Source organism: Glandiceps talaboti, chromosome 5, assembly GCF_964340395.1.
Source record: "Glandiceps talaboti chromosome 5, keGlaTala1.1, whole genome shotgun sequence".
NCBI classification, from domain to species: Eukaryota; Metazoa; Hemichordata; class Enteropneusta; family Spengelidae; genus Glandiceps; species Glandiceps talaboti.
Window position 1 is genome coordinate 18,823,620 of NC_135553.1, and position 19,966 is coordinate 18,843,585.

Genomic DNA, 19,966 nt, shown 5'->3' on the forward strand with positions numbered 1-19,966 from the left:
GCCAACTAATAATATCAGTGACGTTGTGGTTGCTTTTAATTCTGGCGTGGAGGGCGTCGGTTTAAAAACAAAATCACCAGAATGAAGAAATACTAATACATGTACATGTAAATAGGATCGGCCGGGTCATGAGAAATACAAGCCTTGAGAAAGGCCGTCCTCATATTTAATGCATGCTTTTTATATAGATATCTTGCAAACAGACAAACAAACAAACAAACAAACAAACAAACAACAAACAAACAAACAACAAACAACAAACAAACAAGCATGCATGCCATGAGAAACAGAGACATGCATACATACATACATACATACATACATACATACATACATACATACATACATACATACATACATACATACATAGTTTACATACATACATACATACATACATACATACATACATACATACATACATACATACATACATACATACATACATACATAAATACATAAGAGATGTAAAAGGTTAAAACATAACCTCATTTTAACTGCCATTGACACACAAAGGTAACAAACAAATCATCTAAACGAAAGAAAAGATAAAGATAGACACAAATACTGTTAGGGGGTCAGTATTCAAATAAACAATAAGTTAAGTGGTTTGAAAATCCTACGCATGCGCATTTTAAGGCATTTTTCATCATGGCGGATGTTTGAAAGAAGTGGTCAGCTGTCGATGCAAAAGCGATAATTTGATAGAAAACTGCAAGCGATCCTTCTAGCTTGACATTTATTCTTCCCAGTAGTTCAACAAACATATAGAAAGTATGAGTAAGGTAAGAGATTATGACTTTCAGCGAGAGTTTTCGAACATGCAGGCCGTATTTACGTTAAAGGTTCAGTACTTAATCTAGCGTCCCTTGCAACCGTTGCTGGAATAAAGCCAAGTACATGAATGTCGTTAACTTATTCACCGTGTTTTATCATGAATATTTGTAGAATAGATATCAAAATTTGTACGTCTTCACTGTTTCTTGTTTGTTACAGTCATCTACATTTCCAGGACTTGGAGGTCGGAGAAGTGGTCGAGGTAAGTGTCAAAACAATACTTATTATTATTGACTGTTTAACAGTAATAGTCTAATACTAATAATTTGTACTTGAAGTCAACAAATGTCCAATTCATTGATTCAAACTATTGGCGCTGAATGTAAATAAGATAGTAATAATATGGTGGGTTAACCGAAAAGAAATGGAAAGAAGTAAAGTTTGAGAATTGTTTTGTGAATATATTGAACGAAGTATGTACATAGCCCATGTCAATCAGAATCTACTAGCCAAGTGCTTGCACGGCAAGTGTTAGTTCTGCTTGCACACCGGGTAATTCGGGACCCGATTCTGACAGTTGTCCCTCCCTTGTCATGTCAGTAATCTAGACCATACACTGTCTGCAAGGCAAGTGACGAAGTGTGAGTCTGTGACTTGATTCTGACTGTTTTCACTCAAGCTAGACGTGAATAGTATTGTATTTATTATCTAAATATTTATAGTTTATGACTCTGTTACAAACCAGAAATTCACCACTCTCAAAATTCCAAAACTGTTATTCATCTTTGCACAGAGATCTACACCAGAGCAATGTGCGGCAGTGCCAATCTCAATCCCTTTACTCACCAATACACACACAGCCTCTACTGTGCCACTATGCCTTTTCTTCAATTCTCATTAAATTGAATGTTTTACTTTGATCTTGACAGCAAGAGACAACTCATTAGATGACGTTTTGGGTGATTTACTGGGTAGTGATCATGAAGGTAAGGATTGTACATGCATATAATTAGGATCAATGTAGTTGGACTCAGTATATTATAACCAACACAGGCATAAACACATGCACACACACACACACACACACACACACACACACACACACACACACACATACATACATACATACATACAGAGTGTGAGTGGAATGTTTTAAATATACATAACAATAATTTATATTAATCATTGCCCATGTGATATCAAATTCATTGTTGAACAAAGTAACCCTAAAACTGATGAGATAAAGTAACCTTGGTTCAGTTTTGTGCACAATTATTGATGACATAACATTGTTCATACTTAAAAGCAATGAGTGCAATGTTCAACCAACTCTGATGACTATAAATGCCATCGGTTCTCACCTATGTGAGTTTAACCTTCAATCTTTTTGAATGATAGTCACTTAGCACCATTTAGTTAATTTTACTTGTCTCCTCTGAATGTAATGCTAGTATATGTACCTGTAATACTACTTACAACGAGTAACACCGAAGTAAAGCACTTTCTCTATGTGCTACACTCATTTATAGCATTCATGTCAAGTGTAAAAGTATATTTTTTCACTTGCTTTATTTTAACAAGTCTAGCATGTGGCCTTTCTAATGTGGTCAATTAGCAAATGAAACAGTATACTTCTACACTTGATATATGGATGCTATAAATGATTGTGGTACATAAAGAAAATGCTTTACTTTGATGTTATAGAATGTACATTTGTACTTCAATCATAGACCCATGAAGGGGCTATGCTTCAATGCTGAAATCACTGTTCAAGTGTCTGTTTTTAACCCTAAATTATGTCATGGACATAATCTTTTACATGGACTTGACTTGAACTTGAAGGGGGTTAATCATGTTCTTGTTGACTGATTTCTTTCAGATGAACCTCCTAAAAGGAAGTTTGGTGTACGTAGCAGTCCAGTGACAGTACCTAGTGCAAAAAAGTAGGTGATTTTCAACTTTTACTTGATTCGGAACAAAAATACTGTTAATACAATATCTTTCTGTCTAAGATGCCCAGTTCATTTAAATTTTCTTGAGTTTGGGAAATTTGTGGGTACCATAGGGAATTATGCAATTATGCAGATTTGATGACAAAAATGGCAAAGGTCATGACCTGTCGCATTTTCCAGTCTGATAAAGAGGGTACATTATAGGATAAAACAGAGGGTGAGTTCAGTATAAAAACTGATTGTGATGTGTTAGCCAGACTGTTTGTGCCACTGATCTGTGACTATGATAACTCTCATAGTCAGACAAGAGCTAGATGCAGTCACAGATGCAGTGCTGTAGACAGACAGTCCAGCTAATGGATTGCAAATGTCTTTTACCCTGAACGTGTCCATGGAAAGTGTCACTGATTAATCAATCTTATTGGGGGGTGGGGGTGGGGGTGGGTGGGGGTGGGGGTAGTGACTGACTAATGTTATACTTTCCCTGGTCATCACAATTTAGTCATTTCACAATTTCATAGTATGAATTTGTGTGCACTACTGTTAACCAATGCAATGCTTGAAATATTATGCGAGCCCTTTCAAATCAGCCATGACAACTAGAATGTTTTAGACTACCACAAACTTCAGAGACATGTTACGGTAGAGAACGCTTTGTGAACAGAACGAACATTTGTTTTTATGGATGACATGGGACAATTGAAGACAAGACGGGGCTGATTAGTGAAAAACAAGGTGGCAGTTGGGAACAAATCTGGGAACAAAAGGCTTTTAAGGCACTCTTGTGTCCTGACAATACCACTGTGGTATGTGTATGTTATGCAAAATTCTGAAGCTACATATAATGAGATGACTTTTATATTTGAATACATCTCATATACTAGTAGTTTTTCACATGTGTGGTAATATCATTCCAGAAGGGTCCCAATGTGCCATGGCAAAACATAGAAGCTCACTTTGTATCCTGAACATGTCCCAGTATTGCTGTGGGTCAGAGTAATATAATCATATATGGTATTCAATATTGACAATAACATCATCTCCATCTATCTTTCTCTATAGGGATGATGATTTCTATAGTAATCTAGCTGCCAATTTTGGTGAACCTAGTGAAATGGTAAGTAGCTCTTAACTCTCTGTACTCAAAAACGTTTGCTTTGTGTAAGGGGATAGTAGAGTAGCCTGACTGATTCATCGTTGAGTTGTAACTGAAGTTGTATACCCCAGTACAGTAAGACTATAGGAATGCAAACAACAATGAATATCTCAGCCTAACAGTAGTAGAGTAGATACAACATGAATATTCAGATATGCTTGCATATTTAACACAAACTATTATTCTGATTGCTCTTCAGTCTGATGTATCTGAAGCAGACCCAGCAGAATTAGCTAGAACATTAGAGGTAATGTACATCAAAATACTTTCTTTTACTACTGTATTTCTAATACTTTGTAAATTTCCATCAAGGATTATCAACATTTATTCTACATGAACATGTGTACTTCATGCGTAAATCTTGCTTCTTCTAGGGACGATCACACAATGTCACACAAGCTCCATAAATGAACATTCACAAGTATGACATTGATAGCTCATGCAGTGGTTCAATGACTAGTAATAATAATAATAATAATAATGTTGGTTTCTTATATAGCGCTTTCCCACTCCGTGCTCAAAGCGCTTTACAATTATTACCCCTGGCTCGGATCAGAACAGCACAACGGCCCTTTAGTCTTCCTCAACTCCCCGGGGAGCATACAATCCATTGCAGCCATTTAAGCGCATAGGATTAAAGCCTTCACATTGCAACCTACATCCTACCAGGTCCCCAGTTATACAGCTGGGTTGACTGAGGCACAGTCGTGGTTCAAATCTTGCCCAAGGACTTTAGCCACTCAGAAACAAACAGCAGGCAGCGACGGGGCTCGAACCTGCAACCTGTAGATTCCAAGCCGGTCACGCTAACCATTCACCCATCATGACTCCATAGTACACATGCGCATCCTATATACTATGCAATGGTTTTTTTTGGTGGTTTTACCCAAGGATGCATTGCAGTGCAATGACTACGCATGCACATTCTATATACATGTACTAAGTGCATTCTCCACTCGGAGGACACTATCTACAATATCATCATGAGGCAGCCAGTCACAAATGAATCTACCCTGCGCGAGTGTATGGGCTTTGCCTAGTTATGATATTACTTTTATATATGATGTAAACCATGATGAAACTTGCAGTGGTTACACCACTATGATCGCTGAAATGTAAAAACACCGTAAACACATTAGAATATTAACAGAAACCCAGTACTGTATATCACATTTATTTAGCAGTAAATTTTAATCAACTTATCGACATCTCGGTAGTAAATATAGAACCTGTTATCATTGAAGGCATGAAAGTTTTCTAAATTTGTATTGGTTAGAAGTGTTAATATGAAGTTCAGCAATTGCATTAATTCCAGGCCCCCTCCCTCCCTCCCTAAATGAACAAAGTTCGTTTATAGAGCTTTTGTGATATTATGCTATCGTTCCTTATCAAGTGTAAAATATAGGACAGAGGAATCAACTTTTTCTGAGGCAAGTACATTGTCCATGGGATGAATCACCAACAGTATGAATAATATACATTAATGAACCGTGCCTGATGTGTGTCAAATCACATATACTGTAATCAAAACTGTAAAGCACTTCTCATTATTATAAGGCCTAAAAAATAATTGTTTGGTTCCGATTACCCGACCCCACCTAGCTTTTTACTGCCGACCCTACACTTTTTTAACTTTTGAGAAAAAAAAAATAAAATCGCAAAAATTGTGAAGTCTCACAAGAAATAGTGGATGAGGAAAGTGACATCAACTTAAAAAGACAAAACTTCCAATCTGTAATGGCTGTACATCTGATAGGAAGAAATAAACAACACAGAGACCATTTGAAAAACAATGGAAAACCTGAACTAGACACTCACACATAAAAAATATGTAATATGATAAAATAAAATAAAAAATCTACCTACCCCACCTATTCTAAAATTGCGTGTAATCAGAACCACACAACTTTTTTTATTAGGCCTAATAACCCAGAAGAGAATTCAAAACTTTGTTGTGTTTTTTATGTAGCTCTTTCATTACAACGTAGAAAAACTGTGGTTGACTATATGGTCTATATCTGTATGTACGTGTAGTGATAATTTTGCATCCTTGCTGGTTGCAAATTAAACCATGCTATTGTGTGATTATATCATGCAATGAGTAATCTAATTTCAGAAAGTAATACTATTAAAGTGGTCATATGGATGGATAAGGATTGGGGTATTTATTTTGGATTTTTTAACTTATAAAACAATTTCATCATGGCTTCCTCTTTCAAAAATCAATGTGAAACAATGTATAGCAAGTCCTTGTTTGTAACTCAGTTAAGTGCAGAAGATTAATAGATGTGTAAAAGCGTTGTTATCGTACATACAATAACAAATTTGTTACACATTTTTCAGCTTTTTGCAATGCATTGAGTTACAAACACAGACTTGGACAATGTTGTTTCACATCGATTTTTCAAGTAGGAAGCCATGATTAAATTGTTTCATAAATTAGAAATCCAAAATAAATACCAAAACCTCATCTATATGGCTTCTTTACATGTAAGTCTTCACTGAATGCCACAGTTATCAATATTAAACAGAAATAACTTATCTACATCTTTTTGGTTATTCTGTGTATACATGCAGGCAGCTGATGACATGGACAATGATTTACTTGGATCATTGAAGAAGAAATCAAGTGCTCCGGCCAAAACAGAACCACACAAACTAACAAAACAGAAAACCTTTGACAGTAGTAGCAGTACTAGTAAAAAACCTGAAAAGAATACAGAAGGTGAGATGAACTATAAAAAGTTTTTTCACAACTTTGAGTTTATTCATTGTTGACCTGAGTGAGGGTGTTAGTCTATTAGTCATAATGTATGTTAGTGATGTGAAAAAAGAATGCCATAGTGTAACACTGTTATCAGTGAACAAAAAATCCTTACAGGATTTTCACCTAACTTTTTTCAAGGTGTGTAAACTAACACTTGTGCAAACAGATTTGTGTTTTACCAAATAAGATTTGTCTACTCACCCAAACAAAATGGCTTTATCATAATTTATTTCTCTTTACTATTTGATATTTTTGTCAGACCGTCTCTCTATCTGTCTATAAGAACAGTCTACAAACCCAAATACAATATTCAGCCCTATCAGGCTTCTTAACAGCGAGTGCTGGATGATAGCGTGGCATGAATGTCTGTATCTTACAGACTAGTGAATGATGGGAGTCAACAGAAATAATATATTCATGATTGTGCAATGAATATTAATGAGAAATGTTTTACTCTAAAGGTATTTAGCACTCAGAAGTCATGAATGTTCATTAATGTCTCACAGCAAAGATACCCTATAAATGCACAAGATAAACTTGATGTTTCTCTGAAATCACAAGTAATTGGCAGTGATGTCAATTCATGAAATGACTCTGTAGAACCCATACTTTGTGAAAACATCTTCATTTTCTGGAGTGGCGTTCCCTTTTAAAGGATAAAAGTAAATGATTTCATGATAAATCTGGATGATGAGCTAGTAGCATTATTAAATGAATTTTTGGAATGTACAACACACACACACACACACACATACACACACACACACATGCATGCAAACACACACACACACACGCACGCAAACATACACATACCACACGCACACATATATGCACGCAAACACACACACACACACACATATGCACGCAAACACACACACACACACACGCACGCAAACACACACATACCACACACACATGTATGCACGCAAACACACACACACACATACCCACCCAAACACACACACACACACACACACACACACACACACACACACACACACCACACCACACACATACACACACACATTCAGTATTCAAATCCAACCTATTCTGTTTTCTATCTGAGTAGACCTAGATGATGAACTTGCAACATTACTGAATGAATCCCTGAAAGAAACCAAAGCAGCATCTACAAAAACAACAAGTTCTGTTAAAACCACTCAAAAAAATAAACCCAAATCATCATCATCATCATTTTATGGAGGTAAGGAATCCCAAACCGTAATGGAAGACGTGTATTAGATATAATTGCCCACTGTTTTCTTTGTGACATAGGGGGCCTTGTCACTATGAGTCAAAGATGAGTAGTGGTAAAACTCAATTTTGTCATCAATATCTTCCTGACGAAATAATGACAAATTTTGGAGAATGATATAATTTATACCTACCCAACCTTAATTCAAGAGAAAAATGGGAACAACATTGGACATTATGATTTATATTTAGGGTACTAAGAACCAATCACATTTTACTAATGTTGGCTGTAACATAAAGGGGTGAAAACAAGTGTTTCCCCCATAGACTTAGTCTATGGTAGTTTTGTTTGGGAACCCAGGTAAAATGACATTGGGAACTCAGTCGATTTTACCAACTTACTGCCCTTAGCAAAAATACTGAGACAAGTATTGTCATCATGAAGAACAACCAGGGTATAAAATCCATATTTTCTCTTAGAATGTGTACAACTTTGTGTGTATGTACATGTATGTGTCAGGTTAAGGTTAAGCCATACTGCAAATTCTATCAAATTGTTGTGTGAAGATTGGTAAACTTAGCCGCTCATGTAAAAGTTATCGATATCTAAGGTGAAATACCTGGTACATGTACAATTGAAACATATTTTGATAATTTCATTTATATATAGAATTTGATGAAGAAGATCCATTAGCTGGGATACTTTCAGACGATGAAGATGAAAAACCCAAACAGAAAAAGAAAACGGCACCAGTGCAAACCCCAGCAGCTGAGAAACCACCAGCTATCAGTAGTAAAGACTCTTCACCAGTTGGTAAGTACCGACTAACTAGCCATCAGTTTTGTTCTTGTTGTGAGTAAGTTTGAACTATATGAAATGATCTGTCTTTCCTCGCCAGTAAAACTGAAAATTAGGCACAATAGTACCATTTGTGCTAATAATAATGTCTCACTTTTTTTCACACAGATAGCAGTAGTGCTAGTGGTCAAAGTGCAAGGAAAGCCCCTGTACAGCGGAAGAGAGATGACATTGACCTTGGCGATGATTTAGATGTCTTGGATACGCTGGGACTCGATGACAGTCCTAGAGGTTTGTTACAGTTATCAATGTTATTAGCCCGGTATACTGAGAGTGTGAGATATGCATACTGAAAAGAAGCCAGTATTAGACAGACTTGACGCCTTATGTCATGTAGAAAGTAGAACTCAAAACTACATTGTACTTTGTATAAAACCTGGATACACTGAATAAAAAGTTACTTTTATATATACATAGAGAAGAAATAAAAAATTATCACCCACAATAAATTTTAAAGTTTAAATGTAATGTCATCTAACCAATACATATAGAGTTACTTATGCTCCCTAAGGAGTTGAAGAAATTATATTGGGCAGTTGTGCTGATATAGGTCTGTACCAGGGTAATAATTGTGTTAAAATAGTGCTATGGCAATGACATCCATTATGGAAGGTGTGTAAATGTGTACCATGAATTGTTATTAGAAGCAATCGGGCACCGCCAGGAAGGGGCTATTACCCAAATGTTCATTGGGTTTTGCTTGTGTGTGTGTGTGCATTCACACTCATACACCGTATCTCTGGCATGTACCAACTGATTTCAACCAAATCTGGCACAAAGGTCACATACTATGTGAGACATGCATGTCACTTTGTTTTGTGACCAAATCAAATATGGCAGAATGGTGGCCATGTTTGTTGTAAAATTTTGCGATATGCATCATAACTTTGGAGGTGTAATACATAGTGACTCCATTTGAGTACCTTCTTCCATATTATCAAATATGGACTTTTTTATCAACTGATTCAACTTTTGTTTGATAAATTGTGCTTACAGGATGACAAAATGTCGGCAATCAGAAATTGACAGATTTCACCAGTACACATCATTTATAAATTAAATGAAATTGCATGGCTGTCAACACAGTCGTTACTTCACAGAGCCTATATGAATTTGCTGAATGTATGTCACCAATAGGCCATTCCAGACTGCAAACAGGAAATTGAGAATACAGCGCCCTCACTCAAATTGGGGGTATCATCACCTCATAGTACTGTTTCTTAAGAGCTTTGTTCATTGGTATTCTGTACTAGAAGTGTAAATCAGGGATGCTGTATGTATTGTTCAGACATCGGTAAAACAGCAATGCTCTATGATTAACCGAGTAACCTATACCATGTATCCCCTAAGGTATACACAGACAGGAAGTAGAGTGCCACCATGGCAAATTTTGGAAAGGCCTATTGGACATCACTCATAAAGGACATGTTATGAAAGACTGTGTCTAGTTATTAATATCCAAACATGAAATAAAGAATTACATTTTTGTTGTCTCTTGAACAGACAAGAAGAGTAATAAGGGGACAGATGATGAAATTCAGAGGGCCAAGTCTAAGGTCAACGATCTGTTTGGAAGGGGGAGCACACCTAAACGTTTAGACAGACCACCAACTGGTGAGAGGAGGGAGTTTGTTCTGGACAAGAAGTACACCAAAAATAAACCTGGTGAGTAACATTGAGTTCCATGTAGTGACATAACCCAACTTACAGTATGTCAGTACCAATCGGGGATCACAGAAAGCTAGGCAGTGTGCAACTGTCAAGTACTTAAGAATTGGTCACCTCACTTTGTCTTTCATATCAGTCATCTAGTAACTAAAGGATGAAGTATAGCTGTAAACTGGTTAGCTATCATGTGTTTGAATTACTGTGTTAGTGTAACCATAGAGAATTTCGTATTTATTGTGGATTTTAATTGATAACAAATCTGCAGCAGACTGCTATGTTTTTTCTATTAAGTTCTTATACCAGGGTCAGACTCTAACAGACCCCCATAATGCATTAGTACCAGTTTGGCATCAAATAAAAGGGTACTAAATCTCTAACTCTGATTTCACTTTTTATTTGATGTGCATTAGATACTAAAGAAGGAACTGAAGAGGATTTTTCATTTGGTGGATACATGCCATCAGCAGCCACTCCGCCGGGCTCTAGAGGGGGTACTGCTGGATCTAGGAGATCAGTGAGGTCAGTGTAAATGTTTTGTAAGAAATGAACAGAATTAGACAACTTACTAAAATACATATAAATATACCGTATTTACTTATAAGTTTATCAGGAATCAGATTCAATGTTTTCAGTATATCTCCACAGGCCAGTAAATGAAAGGGAGATATAAAGTAAAAGTGGACTTCAGTTTCATTTTAGCAGTAAGTTTTGAGGACACATACTGTAGTACGTATCTGTAGAATTTGTGTAAATTTTACATGTAACTAAAACTCTGAAATTCCTGTCTGTCTTCAAATACACAGCTATCAATCAGTTCAAACTTCTTGCTGATATATAGTCTAGCAGCTAAATCCCTTGAGCTATTCTGCTTACTTTAAAAGTGTCCAAATAATGCCACTGAGGGCGCTGCGCCCAAACAGAGGTACTCATCATCTTTCAGCTTTATTCGGCAACCCCCAAAGTGCAGATCCAAGGTGTTACTACAAGACTATTATTCCCCAATATTTGTCTTCGTTCAGTCAAGGAAAATATGACTGACTTGAGGGGTCCTTGTCACTAGCCAAGTATTGACAAACCCATAGATCACAAGTATTTTCTGGATGAATGAAGAAAAATATTGGGAAATAATATAATTATATCAGTGCCAGTAATATAAAAAAAATCGAGGAAAGTAATGGAAATTTTGAGCGTTTTGACTTATATTTCGAACACAGCAGAACGAGTGATATAGACATGTGTTGTCGTGACACAGAACGACCAGAGTATATATTCCATATTTTTTGGACAAACTTGGTTCTTGCATGGTATAATTGCTGATATTATGTGCATGGTTTGTTTAACTCAAAAATTACACAGCTTGATTGTTTAACACCTCCCACTTTTAACATGCTACAGTCACTTACATAGCTAACATTTTATTAAAAAATCACTTTTTTGTATTTTTTACATTTCACAGTCATCCATACAGCTAACTTTATAAAAAAAATCACTTTCTTTCCCTCTGTGATATTTTTGTATCTATTCCATTGTTCTTTTGAGAGAAGTCTCCTTAGTGTGAAGGTTAAGTTACTACAGTGCTATATTTGGGTGTTTGAGGCTTCCATTAAACTCTACCGGTCAGTTCTCTTCACATGCACTTCCATAGATGCATGATTCAGTGTAAACAGTAATGACACATACTATGCAATGCCAATGGTTGTAGTCTTAAAGCTATGTAGTCAGTGTTGTCAGTGTCGTGTCTGAGGTACATGTAGTACATGTTTTGTATTTTGTCTCAGTATGGGTTATCAGTGTTCTCCCCAGGAGAGATTGCAAGGATAGCAACTAATTTGCATATTAATTTACATATACAACATTGTAATTTGCATATTGGTTTGCATAGTGATCAGCATATAATACACATGCCTTCAACACTGGAACAAACTCTGACATGTTTATTTTAACACATATACACATGTACATTGAGGATCAGTCATTTCTCTTCATGTGAAAGTATTATTATGATTTTGTCATTCAAAGATTACTAAAGCTCAAGGATGGTAGAACACTTTTGAAGCACGGTAGAAACCTGCCAAGCATAGTGACCTAGATGGCAAGGACAGCGTTTTTGCACCATGCTTTCTCTATAGTGGGGAGAACACTGGGTTATGGAATGAAAAGAGATCGCTTTCAAATATGTTAAGCAGATCTCCTTTCTCATTCCATGGCTTATATTGAAAATGCATTTGTGGTAATGATCTTTGCATCAATCAATAACTGTTAATTAGCTAATACACTTTCTAGGGAAGATGATTTGTGAAAAAAAAAAACATTTTCATATTTTCATTATAAGTGACAAAATGTGTAATTCTTAATTGCATATAATCCCTTTGGAAATGCAAAATTACCTATTAGTTTTGATTAATTCTTTTAAATATCAGGTACAAAATGTACTTTCTTTAGTGATATGCTTCATCTTCAATTTGTTTTTTAATAAAATTTTTATAAAAACATGTCAATTGTTGATGTTTTGAGTACAACTCTGTACAGTAATTTAATCAATGTATTCTGAAACTTTTACTTTTGATTTTGTGTTTCATTCAGATTTGCTGACGATGGGGATTCTGGTGGATCTAGAGGAGGTTCTAACAAGCAATCTGATTGGTTAGGACTTGGAGATTCTCAGTCTAAATCAGACCAGACAGCTGATTGGCTGGGATTGACTGATCCTGAACCAGTGAAACCCAAACCAAGTACAACAACAGCAAGAACCAATGCTCCTTCACCTAGTCCTGCAGCAAAACGTAACGATGCAAAGAGTGGAGATTTTGGTTCATCTGCTGGTGCTGGTTATCTTGGCCTTGGTGCTGACGTTGACCTTGACTCACTTGCTCAGTAAGTTGTAACCTGTTAATACAGTACTAGTGTTGTGCTGTTTATCTTTTTTTTATCTTTTGTTTATCTGTTTACAACTGATTCCAATAAGCCGCACCCCCAACTGTTGTTATTAAACACTTGTATGTTAAATTTACATGTAAATTATCACATGCACATTTCACATGTGTGAACTCCTGTGTTCATCCACAGATAACTAACATATCTCTTGTGTATGTATGTGTGTATGTACATTTACACAATGACTTCATATGAATAACATTGCCACAGTTGTAATCAGGTTATTGGGTGTACACTTACATAATGACTTCAAGCTGTGTTACTAAACCTTGCCAATTTTCTAAATAGTCACCTCATTTGTATGTGACTAGTACAGTATTTGGCAACATTCTATTTGTCTTGATTACAGACCACAGCCAGTGACACCACCAAAAAGATCAACCACTCCAGATGAAAGTGGACTGGACTTGTTCTCTCCGCCAGAAAAGAAAGATTCATCGTAAGTTGTTGTCAGATCACTTGTAACATTATGCTGTCATTTATAAGAAAACGTTGCCATTGTTTAAAAAAAAATGTTTGTTTTTTTAAATTTATTTTAAACCGGTAGTATAAATATCTACAGTTTTTCCAAAGGAAATGTGTCTGAAACCGAAGTTTATTTACTACTAAGGTATAATGTTTTGAGAAATAATATACAATACCACGTTATACAATGATGCTTTTATTCCTGTAAGTTAACTTTAAAAAAGTGTAGAGATATGTAAGAACCATGTATCATTTTAAATACTTTACTTGTAACCTTAGTACTGACAGTAATCTTTTTCTGTTCATGAAGCATGTAAAATGGATAGTATAATCTAAATACATTGCTGGTAATCCAGTCTTCGGTTTACTAAGATAGATGCAAACTAAATATATTGTTCTTCAATGTCGTAGATTACACAAGTGGGTGATAGCAGTTCCTCTGTTGCTTGATTCTAATCACCCTTTGATCAACATAGTGTAAACATCGTAAGTCTCAAAACAGCACTTCAAGTTCATGGTCCTCTAACTAAACTAGTTTTCAGAGATGCCTCCCTACTAAGACTATAATTAAACCAACATCCATTCAAAAGCTTATCACTGTCGTATCAACATGTTGTGACAATAGTTTTAGTTTGTGTCTATCTTAGAAAACCGAAGGTTCAACCACCAGGGTGATATTTGGTGTTTAATTTTCTCAGAGTAAAGACGAGTGAACAATGACTTGATATCAAGTGTAGTTCTGTATTCAAACTGTACTTTGACAGAACCCCATGCCACTGATATGCACACACACACACACACACACACACACACACACACACACACACACACACACACACACACACACATACCAATACAAGCAAATTACTGGTACATATGTAATAATATCTATTATTGATAAACATGTATTTCATTTTCAACCACCAGGGTAATATTAGGTGTTCATTTTCTCAGAGTAAAGACGAGTGAACAATGACTTGACATCAAGCGTAGTTCTGTATTCAAACTGTACTTTAACAGAACCCCATGCCACTGATATGCACACACACACGCACACACACACACACACACACACACACACACACACACACACACACACACACACACACACACACACACACACACACACACACCAATACAAGCAAATTACTGGTACATATGTAATAATATCTATTATTGATATACATGTATTTCATTTTCAGTTCATGAATCGTAGCTTTAAATCACAACATGCATGTTCTTTGAGATGCGTTATTACTAAACACCTGTATCTGCAATAGACCTGAATTATAGCTTGTTTAGTTTTATCTCCTATAACTGTAACTCTAATCTCACCAGACTTCCCTGTCTAACCTGTTTGAATGCTTTGATTGAGACATGCTTTGTTTTTTTTTATTTCCACGGCAACCAACCTACTGGGTATTCAACCACTGCTGTAAGTGCTACTATACCATGCATAACAATTTGGCTCTCTGTTAGTCTAGTTCCTATACGATGCATTACGATTACTATGATCATCTTCACTCACAAGTCACATATAGAGAAAGTCATTATTCTAGCACAAAAATCTGTGCTACCCCCGACTGCGTTCATATAAACGTAGTGATGCTATCATGTCTGCACATGATTTTAGTTTCAGACTGGAGAGGTGGAGTTCAGTTAATGAGCAACTGTCTAAAGGAACTAACCAATTGTAACTGCCTGTCAATTTGTGATGGATTACTACTGACATGCATCATTTACCCTTTGCCTAGCGGGAGTAGCACAGATTTCTGTGCTAGAATAACAACTTTCCCTATACTCGAGTGGAGATGGTCGTATCAATAGTAACACGTCGTATAGGAACTAAACTAGCTCTCTGTCCTCTACATCAATCAATTCATGATTATTTCAAACTAATCCTGTAATGCTTCTAATCCTAGTGCAGCTACTATTCAGCTTATCTTCTTGGCTGTGTTTTGTGAAACGGTTCTCTAAATGTAAATAAATCATTTGATGTATGTTTTGTAACTCTATGGTGTACATGTGGTATTATCTTAAACACATAACTGTAATCTGGGTAAAGTTTTCCTTGTTTAATTTTCAAAATGTATCATAGAGACAGACAGTATTTTTAACAAGTTTTAACGTTTAACACAACAAATTGCATTTTTGAAAGCAGTATATATGAAAAGAAGTGCTCGTGATTGTGTAATACAGCTGCTGACATCAGACAATCGACAAATAGAAACTGCTACAAACATTTATTTGTGTAGCATACCTAGCATCTCTGTGATAGCACTGTCACTGGCATAGTTTACACCCTGAATAGACTTTAACTTAGCACATATACCTGAGAGTTTTGGCAACTTAAGTTATATATACGGTACCTACATGTATTCAAAGACAGTTTTTGCATATTCTTACATGTACTATATGTAAAAATATGCACTATAATAATGGTCGGACTTTCCTGTGTAAATGTACGAATTATTTGTGTCATTATCACTGCCATTATTACATTATCACAGCTTTGTCACTCTCACATCAGCAAACATTAGCATCATTAAAAAACTATTCTCTAATAGATGTATGTCAATGCTGTTGACAATCTTGAAGAAACAAGATAACAGCCTCGTTCCACAACACTTTTCTGGTCATAAATCTTTGAATTCCCTTTCTTTTTGTTTTTTAAATAGGTCATCATTTCCCTGGGAATCTTCAAAACGTGGTCATCCTCACAGACGAGGAGTTCCTGAATACAGAGATACTCAGGGTTAGACTCTTTTTACATTGAATATATCATTAAAATTTGTTGGCATGTATCGTAAATGCAAACAAAGTCACACAGTTCAAATCAGAAATATGGAATTTATTCTGTCATCATTTCCTTGTTCACAGAGACTACAAAGTCAGTAATATCTTTGTGGATAGATAGTTTTAGTCTGTAGGACTTTTTAGAATGTTAAGATTGGTAATCACAAAGATGGAAGATGTAAAGCTCTCAGACTGTCAGTTCACATGCAACAACAGAATACATCCAGGATAAAAATTGAACTGTATCCCATTATAACTGTGGAGTCATGATGGGTGAATAGTTAGCGTGGCCAACTTGGAATCTGCAGGTTGCAGGTTCGAGTCCCATCGCTGCCATTTGTTTCTGAGTACCTAAAGTCCTTGGGCAAGATTTGAACCACGATTGTGCCTCAGTCAACACAGCTGTATAATTGGTGACCTGGTAGAATAGAGATTGCAATGTGAATGCTTTAATCCTATGCACTTATAAAGGCTGCAATGGATTGTATGCTCCCCAGGGAGTTGAGGAAGTATAAATGGCCATTGTGCTGCCATTGATCTGTGCTAATAATTGTGAGCGCCTTGAGCTCTAGGAAGAAAGAGTGCATTATAAATTTGCATTATTGTAGCATTTTAAAGCAGATTACTTGCATATATTTTACTAGATTCATAGTTTGTGTGACTTGGATGTTGTCAGTGATAGTATGTACTCTTACAACTTGCATCTAAGATAAACTTTTTCTTATCTGTCTCATCAACATACACACAGATGATTATGATTTAGATGACTCAATGAAGAGTCCCAGAGCTGCTGCAATGGCTGATCATTTAGCTCAGATTACAAAGATGGAAAAGGAGTCACCTAGGAAACAAGAACAACCTCGACCAGCATCTAGTGATGGTGCCAAGAGGGTGCCTCAGTGGAGACAAGAAATGAAACAAAAACAACAACAACAGCATCAACAACAGCCAAGACCTTCATCTAGAGATTCAGCTTTTATGTCACAGCAACCTTTGTATAGTATGCCAACGATACAACCTGGAACTGATTTACTGAAACAACAGGTGTGTGTGTGTGTGTGTGTGTGTGTGTGTCTGTGTGTGTCTGTGTCTGTCTGTCTGTGTCTGTGTCTGTGTCTGTGTGGCTGTCTGTCTGTTTGTCTCTGTGTGGCTGTCTGTCTCTGTCTGTCTGTCTGTATGTCTCTCTCTGTGGCTGTCTGTTTATCTCTGTCTGTCTGTCTGTCTGTCTGTCTGTCTGTCTGTCTATCTGTGTCTGTGACGTGAGCTAAAAAAAGACTTCTCACAAGGACAAAATTAGGTAAAACAACAATTATACAACTGATACAAAAAAAACCAACTGTGGTGCCAGTGATGTAGGTTCATGTGATGCTTTTTATCAGTTTGTTTACATATGTATATCTGTGGAAATTAACTTATAATGCAACACTATTAACAGTTGTATTTGATTATTAACATGTAGCATTCCGTGTATGCATTGATAAGTTATCAACAATCCTGCTTACCATGAGCAAAGAAAACACACTGGCGTTTTTTATCACAGGTTGCTTTTTGCTTAACACCCCAAATAAAATGTCATGCAATACAACTAAGTTTCAGAGGAGCTAACTCAAAGATCTTATCATTAAATTCCAAGACAATATTGTACATTTTTTTTTAGGATGACATGCAGAGACAAATGATACGACAACAGGAAGAACAGATGAGAATGTTACAACAGCAACAACATGCTGCACTGGAACAACAACTCAGAGAACAACAACTAAAACAACAAGAAGAACAACACAAACTTCAAGAAGAACTCTTGAAAAGACAAGTCAGTCTTCCTTTTTAGTAGTGTTTGGTTTTCATTTCAAAGTTTATGTCCAGTTTTAGGATAACTATGGTTGCCATTTTATACAAGTAGAAGTTACCCTAACATGCATGATTCAGTCGCAAACGACCTATAAATAACGGATGATCCACACAATGTCATACAAGCTCTATAAATGTTTAGGGGAGGGAGAGGGGATCTGCCATCTGTTGTCAGTGTGATTGCTGAACTTCATTTTCACACTTCTATTAACCACATTTCAAAAACTTCATGCCAAGGTTCTGAGTGCTTGTGTGACTTTGTGCAATCATCCTTAATGTAATTTATTTGATACACTGGTGGAAATTCAACTGTTGTGACAGAATCTGATTCATGAGTACTAACATTTTTAACCAATAGACACAGCATAATTTGATATAAACCTGACACCTTTCAACTGTTAAACTGTCAATCTTGTTTACTCTGTGACATGAGTACTAAATAAAACACAACACACTATGAACAAGACTGCCTGTTTTCAGTCGAAAGCGCTCAGATTACCAACAGCGCCCTCTATCATGAGTGAACAAGACTTGACAGTTTGCAGTCGAAAGATGTCAGCTTATCAAATTATGTTATGTGTATTGATTAAAATTTTAGTTCTCATAATGTAAATTGTTATTTAACCACCAGCATCAATTTGTACTGGATGTAAGGGTAAATATGACTTTCATGGAGATCATTGATGTTGCATTTGAAAACCATACCACAGTTTTACATTCTCATGTACTATTTAGAATTATAATATACCTAGTGATAATGCTGTGCAATGATTCGCTAGAATCAGTCATGTGATAGGAAAATAGAATGACTTCCATCAACTTTTACATGGTCACGTGACCACCGCGCGTTCACAGCAGGTCAAAATGGCAGCTTCTGACGATGTCGTCTGCTACCGCGGGTTCACAGCATGAGGTATATTATAAAACACATATTGCCTGGCCTATATTCGGGCTATAGCACCCGTTCATTACCCCCTCGTGACTATGAGTTACCAGAATCACATGCTATTTCCCTCGGCCTTTGGCCTCGGGAAATAGCATGTGATTCTGGTAACTCACAGTCCCTCGGGTGTAATAAACGGGTGCTATAGCCCTCATGGCCAGGCAATATGTGTTCACTATAATATAGGACATATTTGAAATAGGAAATAATAGTACTGGTGCTGAGAGGGATGTTTGGATGAAATCTTGAAGGGAAATTGTTGAAAAGGCATTACAATTTTGATAATTTGTTGCTGACAATTTTCTGTATATTTTTTTCAGATACAAAATGCAACACCACAGATGCCATTACTAGCTGATATGTCAATGAATATGACGGCATTATCTAGTCAGGTATGTATCGTATTTTATCTTTGAAGTAAAATCTTAAACTTTTGCTGTGATGTAATCTTTGTTCAAGAAAACTAAAACCTATCGACATCTCAGTTAAAAATGAGCAAAAAATGAGGAGTCACTGTACAAATTTTTTAAAATAGAGGTCAAAAGTATATCAAAATTAAGCCATTGTAGAATCCAATATGGCCGTAAAATCCAATATGGCCGCAGAA

General features: G+C 36.2%; 1 protein-coding gene across 1 annotated transcript in view; it reads left to right on the plus strand.

Annotated features, from left to right (window-relative positions):
• The first annotated feature begins 652 nt into the window (after window positions 1–652).
• Window positions 653–19,966, plus strand: part of LOC144435224 (fas-binding factor 1 homolog) — a 31,323-nt gene continuing 12,009 nt past the window's right edge. Inside the window, exons 1-18 of the mRNA XM_078123807.1 lie at window positions 653–782; window positions 994–1,036; window positions 1,704–1,760; window positions 2,654–2,717; window positions 3,789–3,843; window positions 4,082–4,129; window positions 6,460–6,607; window positions 7,719–7,853; window positions 8,514–8,657; window positions 8,811–8,933; window positions 10,206–10,367; window positions 10,781–10,889; window positions 12,954–13,244; window positions 13,654–13,743; window positions 16,448–16,524; window positions 17,314–17,609; window positions 18,223–18,378; window positions 19,680–19,751. Coding sequence (XP_077979933.1) covers window positions 774–782; window positions 994–1,036; window positions 1,704–1,760; window positions 2,654–2,717; window positions 3,789–3,843; window positions 4,082–4,129; window positions 6,460–6,607; window positions 7,719–7,853; window positions 8,514–8,657; window positions 8,811–8,933; window positions 10,206–10,367; window positions 10,781–10,889; window positions 12,954–13,244; window positions 13,654–13,743; window positions 16,448–16,524; window positions 17,314–17,609; window positions 18,223–18,378; window positions 19,680–19,751 — 2,079 coding nt within the window. The 5' untranslated portion in view covers window positions 653–773. The remainder of the gene's footprint in view (window positions 783–993; window positions 1,037–1,703; window positions 1,761–2,653; window positions 2,718–3,788; window positions 3,844–4,081; window positions 4,130–6,459; window positions 6,608–7,718; window positions 7,854–8,513; window positions 8,658–8,810; window positions 8,934–10,205; window positions 10,368–10,780; window positions 10,890–12,953; window positions 13,245–13,653; window positions 13,744–16,447; window positions 16,525–17,313; window positions 17,610–18,222; window positions 18,379–19,679; window positions 19,752–19,966) is intronic.